At 37.3% G+C, this 19,264-nt stretch overlaps 1 protein-coding gene across 2 annotated transcripts in view; it reads left to right on the top strand.

The window, feature by feature from the left end:
- Window positions 1-19,264, top strand: part of LOC126281662 (1-phosphatidylinositol 4,5-bisphosphate phosphodiesterase-like) — a 465,757-nt gene that overhangs the window by 365,429 nt on the left and 81,064 nt on the right. For both annotated transcript variants that reach the window (XM_049980809.1, XM_049980810.1), the window contains exons 17-18: window positions 6,349-6,553; window positions 13,086-13,349. In XM_049980809.1, coding sequence (XP_049836766.1) covers window positions 6,349-6,553; window positions 13,086-13,349 — 469 coding nt within the window. The remainder of the gene's footprint in view (window positions 1-6,348; window positions 6,554-13,085; window positions 13,350-19,264) is intronic.

Genomic DNA, 19,264 nt, shown 5'->3' with positions numbered 1-19,264 from the left:
CTTGATGAAAGAATGATCTTCACTAAACTATAACATTATTTTGTAAATGAGTCAAGAAACAAATTTTATAATTATCATCAGATTGTACAATTAATCATATGACTTGTAAGTATGCCAGATATGTCATAATTCCACATATTTTTAAACGAAGAGTAATTTTAACTGTTAGTACATATTGATTGTAACACATTAATTTCTTATTATACATTTTAGCCTGAAATATAATACATCATATACAGAATCATACGAAATTCTTTTAGTTAACTGAGATAATGTTCACCTATACAAGAATTAATAGTATATATTGTATCAAATATTTCTATTTAAAAAAAGGTAATGTTAGAGGAGGGTGTCCTGTTACAATGTGAAGCTATGATTTTAATGTTGGAAAAAGGAAATAAAAACACCAGTTGCCAAAAAATGCTACAGTTATGGATTCTCCAGTGTGTGTCATTTTCTGATAATTTGACACAAGAAGCTCAATACTATGGTAGCAACTTTTATCAGTTCCAGACAGTTTCAGTCCAGGGAAGTACTACTACATTGGCTTAGAAATGAGGCTGACTGAGTTGGGGCAGTGGTTAAGGCATTGGATGCGCATTCCGAAGATATGGGGTTCAAAGCCCTGCTTGGCTATCCACATATCAGTTTTCAGTGTCTGCTGAATCAGTTAAGAGGAATACTGGGATATGCCCAGTAACTTTCCTCGCCCTCTTTCTATCTCACTTAGTGGTCTGCCTCTTATGACTTCTTTATTGACATTACAGAATACCTAGCCTTTCTTCTCCCTTCCTTGAAAATGAGCACAAATTAATACAGCTGACCTCTGTCTGAGATGCTTACTAAATTAAGAAGAGAGCATGGCAAGGTTATTTTTCAGTGTACTATTTATCAGCATTTCTTCTATTTTCGTATGGACTGTAGAAGAAATGTCTGCTTGAAAGCATGTGAGTTTGCTGTAATTAGTCAAATCTTCTCTATGTGGTCAGTATGGGATGGATATGTAAGGAGTTATACTATAAGCATAGCTCACTAATTTTATATTAGTTTGTGAAAATTTGTAGGGATATTTCCCTGAATAAATTTTCACATTACAGTGGAGTGTTCACTGATTTGAAACTTCCTGGCAGATTAAAACTGTGTATAGATGTTGAGGCTCAAATCTGGGACTTTACCTGCAGAAACTGTGTGGATGGTTCATGAGTCCTGCTTGGATAGATCCGTTGGTAGATCACATGCCCACAAAAGGCATAGATTTCAGTCTGACACACAGTTTTAATGTGTCAGGAAGTTTTTAAGTAGGCTATCACAGGCTATGTGGTGTCTAAATTCAAATGTCTACCTCAAACAAATATGCAACCGTTTATGTTACTGTTCTTTGTACATATTCAGTATCACTGCTAGCCCTGTTTGGTGTGGGTCAAACACGCTTTAGCAATACTCTAGCATGGTCAAACACTGTTTTGCAAGCAAACTCCTTTGTAAACAGATTGAATTTCTAAGATATTCTAACAGTGACCTGAAGTGTGCTATTTGCTTTATCTGCAACTTAGCCTATGTGAGCATTCTATTTCATATCTCCACAAATGATTACACACTGTATGAGTTGATTGAGTCCAGTTGTGACATCTGTATTGAAGTCAGAGGATGATACCCTTTCTCATTTTGTGAAGCGTAGAGCTTTATATTTCTGAACATTTAAAATAGCTTTCCCACCTTTGCATCATTGTGAAATCTTATCACAATCTGACTGGATATTTGTTCAGAAAATACTAATGTTGGCGAGTATGCTACTCATTTTCAAGCTGTCCCTTTAAAATGTTTTGAAGGTGATAGTTATGCCTGGCTGGTTTAGTATTGTGGGAACATGGATTTTCTCAGTCAGTAGATAATAACAAAAGATGCCACAGATATATAAATGTTTGTTCATTATGTCTTTTTCACCCTACTTTCACCACTTCATGTGCTGACCTGTAGTATTCTGTGTATCTACTGTAAGTACTGCCAAGCAGCAGTGCTGCTAAGTTGTTTCTGGAGTCCTGGTTATCTCAGATGGAATAGTCTCCTTCTACCAACCAGCATTTATTCCACAAATATTGGTTATGGGAAACCCAACTCACATGTTTCACACACTACATCCTGAAAGTCATGGATCACAACTGTGAGGTAGATGCAGTATTTATTGACTTGAGAGAAAAGCATTTGGCTCACTACCACATTGACACTTATCAACAAACTTACAGTTGTAATTGACATAAAATGAAATTTGTGATTGGATAGAAGAAAAAAGGAAGATTAGTATTTAATATCCCATTGACATTAAGGTCATTAGAGATGGAGCACAAGCTCAGATTATTTCAAGGATGGGGAAGGAAATCAGCCATGCTGTTTCAAAGGAACCATCCCGGCATTTGCCTGGAGCAATATAGGGAAACTGCAGGAAAATCTAAATCTGGATGGGCCGATGCAGATTTGAAGTGTAATCCTCTCGAAAGGAAGTCCAGTGTGCTGACAACTGAACAACCTCACTCATGTGATTGGAATGAATATTTCTTGGTAGGGAGGCTGCAGCATGCTACCTTGAGTGGAGAGTCATCAAAAGATGTAGAAGTAACTTCAGGCATTACTGATATCTTTGTTGCATGCAAATCAACTGACAGACAAAGTAACCTCAGAATTTTTTGCTGATGGAGCAGTACCATCTGGAAAGAAAAGCTTCACAAATATTCAGTCAAATCTTGATAAAAATTCAAAGTGGTGGAAGGATGGGAATAGTTCATAAACGTAAAACTGTGCACTTCACTAAATAAATAAAGTATCCTATGACTGCAGTATCACTGAGTCACAATTGAATTCAGTTGACTGATGCAAAACTTGCATGTAACTGCTTGTGGGGGTCACATAGATTCAGTCATAAGCAAAGCAAGCGACAGATTTTGGTTTATTGGTGGCAGACTGGGAAAATTCAGTATCTGCAAATGAGATTTCTTACAAAACACTTGTTTGACACATCGTAGAATATTGCTCACGTGTATGGAACCCATACCAGCTAGGGCATTGGACAGACACTAAACAAATGCAAAGAAGGCCATTGCAAATGCTCTCATGTTTATCTGTCTCTTGGGAGACCATGGCAGTGATGCAGAAAAACCAGAACTGGGTGAAAGTTGAAGATATATGCCAACTTTTCCACAAAAACCTCTTTACAATGTTTCAAGGAACAGTATTAACTAAGGAATTCAGGAATGGGCAATAACTCTTGGAGTGTCCAAAAAGGTGAAATTGGGCTAATTACAACATTCACAGAGGTTTTAAGGAATAATTGTTCCCATGCCCCATGTGTGAATGTAATAGGAAGAAACCCTAATACATGATACAATGTGAAGTACCCTCTGCAAAGCACTTATTGGTGGTTTGTTCCACAAAAATTTCTGGAAAGTGATAACAGTATCAAGCTGAATTAGTATTGTGGAGACAAAAACTGTATTAAGATATGTAAATATTTGTTCACCACGTCTTCTTTGCCCTACTATTATCATCTCATGTGTTGGACTGTAATGTTCTGTGTCTGTTGGCAAAGTGCTGAACAGTTGTTTGTAGAATATAAGTGAAGATGTCGATGTCTTCGACTGTTAATACATATTGTTAAACGGAGTATCACATTAGGCTAGTGTGTTATAACATTACTGAATGCACATAAAATTCCACTTTACAAACATTTTCTTTGCAATGAGAAACAAATTGAATCTTTCTGTTAGCGCTGTGTATCACACAAAATCCAATCAATGATGTTTTCTTAGCAGATTCCATCTTTACATGATGGAAGCAAAATATTCATATACTTGCCAGACCACCTCAGAAAATGAATCACAATAATTATTGGCAGGGACCCACTATACTCATATTTAGGCCTTCCTGTTCAGTTCTTTCCTTCCACCATTCCTTCAGGTATGCATCTTAATATGTACTCAAACATGCAAACTCTTTGATTCACTGAATTCTTTATTAGGAATTTTTTCTTGTTGGCTGATTGTGGAACACCTTTTTCATCTTACTCAATCTGCCAAACATGCTCAGCAGTCTCTGATAACGCCCCATTTCAGATACTTTAAATTGTTACATTTTTGTGTTTCATGTTATCCTTGTTTCCCTTCCATACATGGCTGTGTTGCAAACACAGCTTATAGTAAGTCTTTTTGTAGACTCTAGCTTTCTATTTTTGAATATCTGCAGCTATTTCTTTTTGAGAAAAGCACTTTTTACCTAACCTTTCTACAGTGCCATCCTTTCATCTTACTTCTTTGACTATTCTGCTTCTGGGATAACAAAACTGCTTTGCATTTTCAAGACTGACTTCTCCAAGTTTAACATTTAGTTATCCATCATGGTCACACCTTTATCAATGGCCAAATGAATTCAGATGTTTACAGAAATTTTGGTGACAAAACAGTGTTAAGGATTGAACCTTTTGTGTACCTACATAAAATTACAGTTATATGGATTTGCAAGACTTGTCTACCAAAAGCACCAGTTACAATGACTCTGAATCTATTGCACAAAATGGAACTTCAGTTGTACATCAAATTAAATTCCCCTAACTGTGATGAGAAACATTCATCTTACGTTTGACATCTGGACTCGCATCCAGGAGGACTGTGGTTCAGATTTCTATCCAGCCAACCTTATTTACATTTTCTGTTATTTCTTGGCAAGGCAAATGCTTGGATGTTTCCTTTGAAAGGGCATGATTGATTTTCTCCTCTATTCTTCCTTTATCTGAGCTTGTGCTCTGTTTGTAATGACCTTGTTCTTGATGGGATGTTAAACACTAATCTTCCTTCCTTTTAACTTTTGCAGTATGGAAACAGATTGTTGGTTACACAGCATGTTGGGAATGAATCACACTAGAGGTGTTTGTATGTTTTAATATGCTTATCATTTCACAACTCACAAATTCACTTGGTCATAGAAATATAATTTTAAGTAAGCTTATCATACAAAATATTGGTCACCCCCTTGAAAGATCACATTGGTCGCTTTGGATCATTGCTGGTAGTCTAGAACTCATTCCAGGTAGTCACATGAACCTCAGTGTTGACGTAGGTCATGGTAGTGAAGTGGTGAGTGTATGCCAGCCAGGTGTATGCAATCTGCTCAATGAGATGGGTCAACATGGAGATGTCACAGCATAACAGAAAGTAGCTAACATGTTTGGACATGCCCATGGCCACACCTTGAATGCAGTTGTCCAATTTGTTGCTGTATAAAGGTAAACTGACAACTTGTCTGCAAGGAAGGCCATGCAACTTGTCATAAGAATAGCGGTTGCAAAAATATCTTAAGAAGGACAGGTGAAAAGTTCATGCCTTTTCAATGACAATCTGTTTCAAATCTGACAGGAATTGCCGCTGTGAGGAACTGCAGGTTAATTTCAAGCAGTTTCTGAGTAAATATTGTGAAAGGAAATACATCCAGTGAACATTTTGAATTGGGTATGTAGCAAAAGTCCATTGCACACAGCAGCACATAAAGCAGCACATCTTCTGTTGTCAAACAACACAGAAACTCTTCAATAGCTGATTGGAGGCATGTAGTTTGGTCCCAACGAGCTGTGATTTTGCCTCTTATCAGATGTTGTGAGGCATTGAGTGCATAGACAGCCCAGTGAGATGCTGAACCTGCAGTGTGTGGTGGGTGCAGTTCTGGCCAGAAGTGGTTATTTGGTGTATTTCATATCATAACCTTGGTTCACTAATAGAGGTTACTGGGAAATCTATCAGGATGTTTATTGCAACATTCTCAGTGACAGTGTTCCCATTTCTACTACATCTTCATGGTGAGTATACACTGGACACTCCTATATCCCAAGATGATAAGAACTATCATAACAGGACTGTATGCTTATGTTTCTGGTTTGATGAACACTTGGAAACCCTATCATTTCTCAATTGACTCATTAAATTACTAACCTTGCTACAATGGAAAATGTTTGGGACCATTTGAACTGCAGGTAAAACATAGCAGTCAACATACCTGCAATGTTATAGCTCTAAGGGAATCAATTTTTGATGAGTAGTTTCAACTGAGTACACCATACCTGATGAACTTTTTGCACTCTTTCTCACTGAATTAAGGACATTATCAAGCTTAGAGGTGTGTTCAAAGTTATTACTATGATGTCTCCTGGGGTAACTAATTTTTTATCTAGTGTGATTATGTTTAACTAAAAATGTAGCTCATTATGCTGCAGCTCGTTCAAAGGGTAAGGATGAGTTGTATCATATATATTTAGTTATTTAACATACATTTTTATGTAACATCAGAATTTACTCACAAGACACTCTACAGGTTGTGCTGCCTGAGCTTGCGATGTTGAGGTTTGCTGTGTACAGTGAGAAAGGGAAGCTTCTGGGGCAGCGCATTTTGCCTCTGGATGGGCTGCAGGCTGGCTACCGGCACATCTCCCTCCGGACAGAGGCCAACTTCCCCATGTCACTGCCCATGCTGTTCTGCTACATAGAACTCAAAATATATGTGCCTGAGCACTTTGAAGGTATAGTAGATATCTAGATATGTTTCATTATTTTGGCATAAAAGGCGAGCCCCATCAGTATATTGTATGTAGTAACACTTTCTTGATTTGTTTTGTCCACGGTTGCAAACTCACAGCTTCATATAGCTAAGTTTATTTGAAATAGCAGGAAAACAAACAAAAATTTTGCATGATGTTTATTTGCTATCATTTATGACAAAACAAAAATATATTGCTTCACTTCAACATGTGTTGTATGTGCTGACGCCATACTACTTGTTGGAATCAAATAATCTGAAACTTTTGTCCCCTTCACCCTGCCGATACTTGCCTAGTGCTGTTTATGTCTAATGCTGTTACCAGGCTTTTTAGTGTATATAAGGGACAGAAACAGTGTCATATGCTGAGTGAGCACTGTGTAGCATACAGAAGTGTCATGTACTCTTGTGAGAAGGCATTATTAGCAACTGACAGAGTTTAAAGGGCCACATTGTGGGTCTCCATTTGCTCAGATGACCAAATTGTACAATTATCCAGCTTTGTGGGGCATTTAGATATGACTGTGACCTGATATTTGACTGCATAAGAACATGGGAGGTGGCATACTGATTGCCAAGGTTCTGTTCCTCCATTTCTTACCACCATAAGAGTCGCCATATCATCCACCAAGCATGTCCTGACCCCTTCACATCTCCACCTGCCATCTGGGAACAAGTAATGGATGCCCTGCAACATTCTGTGTTATCCTTATCCTGCACAATTGGTTGGAGATGAGTAGCAGCCAGACTAGGGAATTAAATACCGGCCATGCGTACACTGCCATTAATGCTACAGCACAATGGCTGCATTTGGAGTAGTACTGTTACTGGGAAGCGTAGTCTGTTGAAGAATGTTGTCACATTGTGCCCGACAGTAAATTTTGGTTCTGCACTGCTCCAGATGACCATTGCCGGTGAGTATGGTAGTGAGTTGGGGAGAAGTCCCATTCTTTCAATGTTTTGGAGAGGCACAGTGATGTTATTCTTACCTTGCATCTTGGTGAGGACAGCTATTGGGTATGACTTCAGGTCATGGCTGGTAGTGATTTAAGGAACTCAGAGAGCACAATGCTACATCACAAATCTTCTGCATCTTTGTGTGTTACCACTCGTAAAGCACTATTGTATGTCATTCTTCAGCAGGACAATGCTTATCCACTCTTGGCTTGAGTCTCTATAAAGTGCCATGGAATATAAATAATGGAAGGAGTGAGGGTAACAATTCACTCTGTAGTTGTAGTAAGTGATCTATGGGCACATAAATGAGATGGAAAACATTGTGAAGTTTTGGGACAATGTCTCCCTTCAGAGTTACTGTGATGGTATGGAGCACTAGACTCTGGCTCCTTGAGGCCTCGGGCTGAAACTGCGGTAGGACCAGGGGAATTTTTCTCATTCCAGTTCCTTCCAGATGGCCTCAGGTCCACTCAGCCTACTGTCAAAATGAGTATCAGGGATCTTACGTGGATAAAGGATGGCTGAGGTGAGGGACTTGCTATTCCTCCCCCTCCAAGTGCCATAGCTGATAGAATTGCTACACCCTACCTGCAGTTAGTCTGATTGTCCAGTCACAGGCTTGCATCGTAGACCTGACCTTACTTTTCACTTACTTCCAGAGTTAACTGGTGTAGAATACACATACATAAACATACAACTCCACAGATTCACTGCCCCAGCTAACTGTTTACTGACTCTTCACTTTGACCCAGTTATCACTAATTGGAAATCTATTGCTTTAGAGTTATTTGTTGGTGTTCTAATTTTATTTTTGTTAATTGATATTCAGTGTTAACTTCACGCCCTTCTGGCACTGCTTGCAGTGTGGGGCTCTGAGAGTTTATCATTTTAATTCTATACGAGTAGTTTCGATTGGTTTTCCATGTCATCATGTGATGTTATTAAACTTGGTCCTCTCGTTTTTCATATTCATTCAATGTTCCGTAGAGGAACTGCTAGGGGCTTAAACAATTTTTAAATATTCAGATCAACATTACTGAAGTTAGTTTTCAATTAATGCTTGTGTGTTCTCACTTGTTCTTACCACTGGTTATCATTTCCATAATAATCAGAAAACAAGTAAGTAAGTTAAAATGTAATCAAGGAGTTGAACTTAAATAAACAAGTGGTCATTCATAATTTACAAGTGACTTCACGGAATATTTCTCCTAGAATACTCAACTAGGAACATTAACCTTCATCCACTGCACTTACAGTGATTGTCTTTACAAGAGCTTGAAGCTGACTCACTTTGTCATTGTCCACATTGGATACTTAAAGACTGCCATAGGAATGTTTTCACAAAATGTTAAAAAACGATTGTTGACCTAAAAGACAGAAATTATAAGTAACACATATATACATTAGGTCATGAAGTTATTTAATTTGGCTATTGATTATACAAGATGTATTTGGAAGGTAAGTTCTATTTAGTAACAACAACAGAATGAGTACAAATACAGAAGCACTACATACTGAGAAAAAAATAGAAAACGTAAACTATCTTTCTTCATAGCGTCCTCATAGAACATTACCACCTGTGTCGTCAACCTTGTCTTAACATGTTCTTTAATGTTGTCATTTTTGTTGACTTTTCAATCCTCAATAAATGTTTTCAGGTGCAAAAAGACATAGAAGTCACTAGGGGCAAGGTCAGGGCTGTGCAAAGTATGGTCAGATTCGTTCTGGCCACAATCTGGCAACAGTTGTCACGTCTCATTTGTAGCATGATGTTGAGTACAATCATGAATCAAAACAATACTATTTGTGAGCTTCCTGCAGCACTTGATCTGTATTGCATGATGCAGTTTCATAAGCGTCTCACAGTAAATATTTGCACTGATTTTTTCACCTCCAGTAAAAAATGTGCCAGTAGAATGTCACTTACATGTCAAGATATGCTAGCATTGAGCCACCCATCAAATTTTCCCCATGAATCTTGCAAATCTATTAATTAAATCTGTTAATTAAAGTCGATTGGTTTAGTGTTCTTCATATTCAGAATATAAATTTCAAATATAACCTCACAAGTTGTGGGATTTTCAATCATCTTCATTCTTTAAAAAAAAAGCACTATCCAGCCTAAACAACACACAGATAACTTCAGACAGTGTCATCTCCTCTTCCTTGACTCAAAGCATCTACAATACATGGGCCAAACTGTGATTGTGGCTCTACCACAGAAGGAAATACAAATGAAACTGACATTCTCGACATATCTTCGTATTTTTTTAAATGTGAGTTAATATTAAACATTCTATTTTCTCAAGTAGATTTTTAGGTGTGAAATTTTCTCCTCATGTTCTATCACAGGTCACTATGAAATTTCTAGAAACTTAAATCTTGTATTTATAATCTTCACTATGTAAGATATTATTGCAGTATATTTTTTCAAATACAGAAAATTCAGGGCTACATGATACTAACAACATTTTATTTATTTATTTTTTTAAAGATTACATTTCCAAGTTCTGCAATTCTTATGACCACAATAATTTTAAATAAAGACTTTTCTTAAATTACATAAGCTTCAGAGAAAACAAGAGATTCTGTTGGAAGAAGAGAATGAACCTTTTAAGTAAGGAACATAAGTCCATGCAGTTAGCTAATGGTCAAGTTTTCAAGTACATGTTGTTGTTATGACTATTATGAATATTTCCTTAAAGAAAATGTTTATTAGCAAAGTATTTATATTTTTAACATCAGGTACATGTAAATTACTATCTGAACAATGAGGCTCAAAAATGTAGTTTAACAAAGACTTTTGATATTTTATTTGCAAATGTTTTGTGAGTTGCTTACAGCTAATGCTGTTTTTTGATTTTCAACCTGTGTAGTTTATAACCATGCCAGTTCCCCCTCTTGGAGAGTCCACAAGTCCCTATATTTCTTGATATATCACCAATTTTCTGGGTGGTTGACCTAATCAGGCTGAAGAACAGTCTGTATTTACACTGAGGAGGGAGAAGTCCCATCTAGGATCCACTCTGCTCGCCCTGAATGGGGAAGGGACAATAAAAGATGCTTAAACTGTAGTCAACCTAAAGTCATCATACTGGATACCATTTTAAGAGGACGCACCATGTGAGATCAAAATAAACCAATAAATTTAAACTTGACAATCTGTAACATCCATATTCTGTTGGATAATGACACCCATCAAATACAAAAATGAACAGCAATTACAGTCATGAGTTGGGAAGATTTAACATTGACATTGCTGCCCCAAGTGTAACTAGAGGGGCTGATCACAGTTAGGTCTGGAATAATGCTTTCTTCAGGAAAGGAGAGGGTAGAAACATACCTTCTATGCATGAAGTTCAGTTTGTCATGAAGAATTAACTCTTATCTCTTTGGCAAACTTCCTTCTGGAATAAGTGTAACGCTATGAAATTCCACATTAAACTCACAACCAGAAAATTTCTGTAGTTACAAGCTAGCTTCCATCTCTTACATCTACTGATGATCAAAAGGAGAAATTTTGTTATCAAGTTGACACAATGTTAACAGATAATTATACCCCAGTCATGTAAAATCATACTTGTAGGGGTTGGTAAGGACACTATATTGTAGTCTAACACAATTAGGAAAGAGGGGTTGGGGAAGAACAATTCCAATGAAATTCCAGTGTTATCTAAATGCTTGAAACATGACCTATTATTATGGGTAACCCAGGAAACTGGTAAGCAATATGCATTGTGTTCAGTGAGGCATACACAATGACATACAAATATTAACATCAGGAGTGATGAAATTTTGCGGAATGCTGAGCACTTTCATCCCCTTGGTAATCATCTGTCCATGAATGGAGTACAGGTGCTGAAATCTTGTATAGGATAAGTTGCACTAGCACAGCTTATGGCTGTTTTGTGCTTTGTGGTTTCCAACAGTCATGACGTCAGTGCTCTGACCAAGCTCTTTATTTATCAGACCATCTTATACCATTTCTCATTTATAGGAGTGAGGCCTATGTCACCTACAGATGGCATCTGAAGCTCCTTGAGAACTAATTTTTTCAGCACTAATATCAGTATCCTGGAGAAAACAAACGCTACCAGTACAGAGAATATCATCACCAAAAACAAACCTATATCAACTGGTAATATCACCCATATGCTGGCCAAAACAAATAATGTATTCTCAATGCAAAAATGGTCAGTGAGAATGAAGACAACACATGAAATGATACAAAGGCGATCCAAAGAGTCTTGTTTTTTTTTAAAAAAAAGTCAAATTGTTAATGACAGTTGTGAAACTGCTGGCTCTGATTGTCTGGCTTTTCATCAAACTGTTATGGTGGGTCACAGTACTTTGAGCAACAATGGAAGAGATTAAGATCAGAGAAGCAGAACTGTAGGAAGAAAGGGAAAATGTCATGACAAACAATGCAAAGCAACCTGTTGACAAGCAATGCAAAGCAACCTGAGGTTGACATGGACAGGACATGCCCTCACTGTAGTGGAAAATGTGATCCCAGATTTGGTCTCCTCAGCCACTTGCAAACTCATAAAGAACATTAGCCTTGTAGGAGACAAAATATGTGTTTTTTAGTGAGTCATGACCTAAAATGATGAGACTGTTGCACATTTTTTCCCTTTTCCAAGTCCATACGTTTCCTGACCATATTTTATCATCCATTAATTCTAAATGGCCATATTGTAGTAACCTCCTCCTCTCCATAGCTTTCCTTATGTCCCCTTCCACATCTATTTTTTCCCCTTGAGACTCCAGTACTTAGTCTCCAGTAATCAATCTCCGTGGATACCAGTTGATCTTTTTCTCTTTGTCAGACTTACAGTCAATGTGTACATTTGGTTTCTACAGTTGTCTTCTATTGTTTGTTTTGAACTGTGATCTTTTTATTCCAAAGGATTGAGTTTAATTCATGAATAACATATTTCCCTTGTCCTGTCTTATCTTTTACACTCTTTCCATCTGGAGTTAGTTACACCTAGGTATTTAAACGGAAAACAGCATTTAATACCCAAATTTACATAATGTAAATCATGTTGTTGTTCACACTCACCATATACTCAGTTTTCTTTGTATTTATTTTTAAAGCCTACTTCTACATAGGCCTTATATGTGGTATATGTATCTAGTATGTGAAAGAAATGACATGAGGGAGAAACAAATATAGTATTTATGTTTGGAATGATTTTAATGCCTTTTAAATGTATCAATAGAGATGAGCTATTGCTCATTATTTTTGTGTATTTTGTTGAATATGTGAATATAATTTGTGTATTCAGGCACAATACTAGCCCCTGAAAAACACTGAAAAATGTCCTCTGTAAATGTGAAAGACTTTCACTGGTAAAATGGGATAAACATTTTTATGGGACAGATTCCTACCAATTTGAAAAGCCAACACATATAAATTACACTAGAAAAACTGCACTTCTGTGGAAACTTTTTCTAAACTTTTTCCAAATCACATTTATGTGATATTTACTGGACTGTAATTGACACCTTTACAGAAGATGTTCAGTAAAACATAAGAGTGGTACATGTTTCAGATTTAATGAATGCACTGTCAGACCCATGTGCTTTCTTGTCTGCTCGAGAGAAGATGGTGGAGAATATGAAGGCAACAGGTGCCGAACAGATGGAAATGTTGACTCCTGAAACTGTGTTAGGTGATGGAAGTGAAGGAGGAGCTGGCGACAGTGGTAGCGATGATGGCAGCAGAGGATTGGGCAGCAGCAGTGGCGGCAGCAGGAAATCTGGGAAGTCTTCCGACCGAAGGTCCAGTGGCCCTGCAACACTTGAGGAACACTATGGCAAGTAAACTTGCCCATTTGGGCTTAACGCGTTGTATCAGTGTGACAAGTGAAATGTTTGCAAGCTCCAGTCACTCACCAAACTCCTTGTTACTGAACAGCTGCCTGTCTTCCAGTCTGCATAAATTGTAAACAATTGACATAAACAGCAACAGTTGTCATGAACATCAATTATTTCGAATTACATATTGAGTCTCAGATCAAACACATGGGATTAGATTTTGTACGTGAGGCTGAACATACAGTTTAAAGATTACAAGAAATTTCTTTATTTCCCTAAGTCAGTAAACCTAATCTATATTGGCATACTAACTACTTCTTTTAGTGATAAGACAGTGGAGGTGGGGAAAGGGAGGGGGTAAGCAAACTTGGAGATACAGCTTTCAGTTAAACCATTAAGCTTATGTGTATACCAGTAGTGTGGGAAGAGCGTGACTGGCCTTAGCAGTCAAAGACTCTGTGTGTGTGTGTGTGTGTGTGTGTGTGTGTGTGTGTGTGTGTGCACGCACGTGTGTGCTATTGTGTGTGTGTGTGTGTGTGTGTGTGTGTGTGTGTGTGTGTGTGTGTAAGTGTGTGTGCATGTGCGCGTGTGTGCTATCTATTCTGAGGTAGCCCTGTTTGGCCAAAAGCTGTGTTTTACAGTATTTTTTTTTTAAATTTTGTGCCTGTCTACAACTCAACATATGTGCTGTATGGTGAGGAGCAACTATACTTTTCATGATATTGTCATTATTCCACCCTGGATTTTCCATTCATTAATAGTGTGGGACATTGTATTAGGGAGTCAGTGTTGTGTTGTTCTACAAAACGAAATTAATTAATATTAAAAGTCATAAATATCGTCCCAGATTTATATGTTCTGCTTCTTGGAAACACTTTTGTTCTTTTAATTTTGAAAAAGACGCCATATGGTTGGGAATATATTAATTCTACGTCGCTCTGAAACTATTTACAAATTGTTGTTGTTGTTGACACTATGAATTGCAATTTAATAGAAAAAAGAAAAACATGATCTCTTTGAGAAAGAAGGCATTTACCTTGTTCCCTTTTAGATTTCAAATACCCGCACAAACAATTTGTGGATAAAGTTTTCCTCTCCATATTTTGTAAAGCAAAGTCTTTCATGATGTCCATAATATAAATTTTCCTGAACCTCTCTTGTTAAACATGGATGGGGTATAAATAGGAGAATCTCAATTGTGTCCTTGATCTGAGGCAAGTTTTAAGTCATCAGAATGCATGAATGATCTTTTGGAGGATGCTAATAACACTGGAACTGTCATAATCATAACTTTCCAGAACAGTTCTTTAACCCTACCTCATTCAGCAGTAAGCTGTTGTCAGTAGAGGGTACACTATATGGCAGTCAGCCAGTCATAATGGCTCGCAGAATTTTGAGCTGTTCATAAAGTGTGTCCATGTTTAAAGTTTGGTGTGTGTACTCCAAGCAACTCTTCGAAACTTCATGTAGATGGAGGATTTGTTTGGGAAGGGAGAACAAGTTTCTCTTCAAGACAGGACAGTTACCTTAGAATCTCTTGATTTCTTCAGTGACAGATGATAATTCCATGTATTTCAGAGTTGCAGGTTTTTTTCTTGGCCATAAAGATATTTGTGTCTTTTATATTTAGGTTCTTAGAATATTTCTTAGATTTCTCTGACAGCATATCAAATGCTTCCTCAATCCTAAGATTTGAAGAGCTATTTTAGAATGTCTACATTAATATTCAGGTTCTGTGGAGAGTCAGTTCTTTACAGAGTCCAAAAACCTCCATAGCAACTGTCAAACAAAAAGAGTCTCAAACTTTTTGAGCCATTTTACGTAGGTTTGATCTCCTTCATCTATAACTGAGCTCCTTGTATTCAATATTTTTTCACTCTTTTCTGGACCTGGTGGTAGTCTACAGTGAAACATTTCAAAGATTGTGCCCCTACAGCCCAGTGGGTCATAAAAATTGGTATCCGTGTATGTTGTAACATAAAGTCATTCAGGTGGCCTGCAACCAGGTATGGCTCATAGTTAAAGGCTAAGAGGCAGAGCTGCCCCAAAAGATATATTAAAATATATTTATCAATTAATGATTACAGAATTTAAATTATAAGAGACATTTTTATTATTTCCCTGATAAATATGCCCACATGAATGTGCCTAGTAAGTGGATAAAGGATGGAAAAGACCCACCGTGGTTTAATAATGAAATTTAGAACATTGCAAGGAAGCAGAGGTTGTTGCACTCTCGATTCAAAAGAGAATGCACAAATGATGACAAGCAAAGGTTAGTAGAGATTTGTGCGTCTGTGAAAAGATCTATGCACGGAGCATACAACAACTACCACCGTTACACCTTAGCAGAAGATCTGGCAGAGAAACCGAGAAAATTCTGGTCCTATGTAAGATTGCAAATTGGGTCTAAGGTTTCCAATCAGTCCCTTGTTGTCCTGTCTGTTGCGCCAGTTGAAGGTAGCAAAATGAAAGCCAAAGTTTTAAATTTCATGTTCAAGAAGTTGTTCACATAGGAGAATGGTACAGGCATATTTGCCATTTGACCACTGAACAGACTTCCATATGGACGACATAGTAATAAGTGTCCCTGGCATAGAGAAACAATTGAAACTTTTGAAAGCAAACAAATCACGAGGTCCGGATGGAATCCCAGTTTGTTTTTACAAAGAGTACTCTATAGTATTGGCTCCTAACCTAGCCTGCATTTATTGTGAATCTTTTGCCCGGCATGAAATACCAAGTGACTGGAAAAAAGTGCAGATGACTTCAGTATATAAGAAGGTTAAAAGAATGGACCCACAAAATTACAGACCAATATCCCTAACATTGGTTTGTTGCAGAATCCTTGAACATATTTTCAGTGTGAATATAATAAATTTTCTTGAGACTGAGAAGCTTATGTCCATGAATCAGCATGATGTTATAAAGCATTACTCATGCAAAAATCAGCGTGCTCTTTTCTCACATGATATACTGTGAACTGTGTATGAAGGGCAACAAGCAGCCATATTTCTAGATTTCTGGAAGGCATTTGTCACATTGCCCCGTTGCAGGCTATTAATGAAGGTATGGATGTATGAAATAAGTTCACAGATATGTGGATGGTTCAAAGACTTATTAAGTAGTAGAATCCATTATGTTGTCCTTGATGGCAAATGTTCGTCAGAGACAAGGATATTGTCAGGAGGTGTGTTAGGACCGCTGTTGTTCTCTATAGACATAAATGATTTGGCAGACAAGATGGGCAGCAATGTGCAGTTGTTTGCTGAATTTGCTGTTGTGGTGTATGGTAAGGTGTTGAAGTTGAGTGACTGCAGGAAGATACAAGAAGAATTAGACAAAATTTCTAGTTGTCATGATGAATGGCAGTTAGCTACAAATGTGGAAAAATGTAAGTTGATCTGAATGAGCAGGAACAATAAACCTGCAATGTTTGGGTACAGTATTAATAGTGTCCTGTTATAGACTGATGTTTCTCGAACAGGTAGTAGCTAGTCTTAAGGCTACATCTTGAAATGCTCATTAGCTCTATGTAATAGAAACTTGGGAGCATGGCTTCTACAGAGTATAGCTCATACGGGCCATTTGAACAGCCTCTCAATGGCTCAACTAGCAGAGCCTAAGGGTGTCGTACCAGCTTCCACACGATTTTCACATTCTTCTGCTTACATAAACATGGAATCAATAGAGTGGCTGGTATTTCACTGTCGAATTACTGTCTCTGTACATTAGTATTATGCTTTGATACATCATTAGTTGATGCTTGGTTTTAGTGTTCTGATAGTAAGTTAGATAGTTCCCCCGCCCCCCCCCCCCCCCTCCACCCGTATTATTGGCAACTCCATCTGTGTATGAATAAATTTGTAAATGACACAATAGAAAGCACTAGAATATGGTAACATCAAGTGTCAGCATCTAGTGGGAGTTTTAGAAATGCATAGAGGAAATATACATTATAGAGGAAATACACATTAAAAATGTCCCGTTATCATTGTTAGGCAGTCTCTTTTTGTGAGTGTATTGTGCCTAAGCTCAAGTGAGTTTTAATTTCTATGAATAACTGCAGCATACCACATGCTTGAAAATAGCTCTACACAAATTCAGCGTGCAATTTATTAAGCAAAAATTTGGAACATGAGCCTGAAAAAGAACTACTGAATTGGCCAAATTTTAATGAAATTGTCATAGACCGTATCACAATGTAGAAGGGGAGATGAGCTGATCTCATCCATTAACAAATGAATTAAGATAAGCGGAATGTGCATTACTAGATGATGAGCAATTCATTTGTTGTAAGCCTAAGACCAATTTAGCCTACTAAATGAAATGTACAAGAATCTCTGGTAACATGTTGGATCATTGATCTCACATTCCATGATAGTTTAGCACTCTGACCATTACTAAAAATAACACATTTGGGAGACATCTTTAATGTAGTTTATTACTTAAACTATATATATATAGAAAGAAACTTCCACATGGGAAAAATTATTAAAAACAAAGATTCCAAGACTTACCAAGCGGGAAAGCGCCGGCAGACAGGCACATGAACAAAACACACAAACACACACACAGAATTACTAGCTTTCGCAACCGATGGTTGCTTCTTCAGGAAGGAGAGGGAAAGACGAAAGGATGTGGGTTTTAAGGGAGAGGGTAAGGAGTCATTCCAATCCCGGGAGCGGAAAGACTTCCCTTAGGGGAAAAAAAGAACAGGTGTACACTCGCACACACACACATATCCCACATGTGCTGAACTTAGGTTGGTGAACAACAATGGGTGCAAAGGTTGGGTAGTAATGTTGTCTCCAGATCACGTTAAAGGGTGGGGAAATTCAAGAAAATTTCGAAAAAAAATTTTTTCGAAAAAAGTTTCGAAAAAATAATTTCCGAAAAAATAAAATTCGAAAAAAATTTTCGAATAAAATCTCGAAGAATATGTGTGTAAATGTATTCAAAGGACTGGTTATGTACTGGTAGGTTATGAGAATGAGGCTAACAATTGTTTGATGATGAAATAATAACGTGTAAACCTGTGGGAAGCTGCTAAAAAATGATCGGTTATGTGGGAAAAAACGGGAATGGAAATAAAACGAAAGTTGTTGGAAAAAACTGAGATGGTTGATAATGGGTGAAAGGAACTGAAGCTGTGAAATAGTATTCACGAGTTTACACGAAATGTTTGTAAACTTGGAACAATGGATTTTATAGCAGCGGTTATGTTGAAAGCGTTGAAAATTTTAGGTTATGGTTTGGAAGTAAATTACGTATTATAGAGTATAATTAGGCAGGATAAAATGTATGGTAGATTACGGAAAAATGGAAGATGAATACAAAGTGAAACTTCTTGTACAAACGAAAAGAGAAAGTAAGACGATAGAGAAGATTTCGAAATGCAACAGAGACAATAACAAACGTAATTGTTGGGTTCAAATGTGTGTGTGCGAGTGTACACCTGTCCTTTTTTTCCCCTAAGGGAAGTCTTTCCGCTCCCGGGATGGGAATGACTCCTTACCCTCTCCCTTAAAACCCACATCCTTTCGTCTTTCCCTCTCCTTCCTGAAGAAGCAACCATCGGTTGCGAGAGCTAGTAATTCTGTGTGTGTGTTTGTGTGCTTTCCCGCTTGGTAAGTCTTGGAATCTTTGTTTTTAATATATTTTTCCCATGTGGAAGTTTCTTTCTATTTTATATATATATATATATATATATATATATATATATATATATATATATATATATATATATATATATATATATATATCCAAGTATAAATAGGATAACAAACAAATATGACATGCTAGCTTTTCAAACAAATCAACATGGCCACTGCTTGGTCTGCTTCTGTCAGCCAAACTCGCAAGACCGATGATGTCATGGGAACATCACAATTTCATTTTATGAGCTTATAAT

This window comes from Schistocerca gregaria, chromosome 7, assembly GCF_023897955.1.
Source record: "Schistocerca gregaria isolate iqSchGreg1 chromosome 7, iqSchGreg1.2, whole genome shotgun sequence".
Lineage (NCBI taxonomy): Eukaryota > Metazoa > Arthropoda > Insecta > Orthoptera > Acrididae > Schistocerca > Schistocerca gregaria.
The sequence above is the reverse complement of the archived record's forward strand: the minus strand, read 5'-3'. Positions and strand labels throughout refer to the sequence as shown.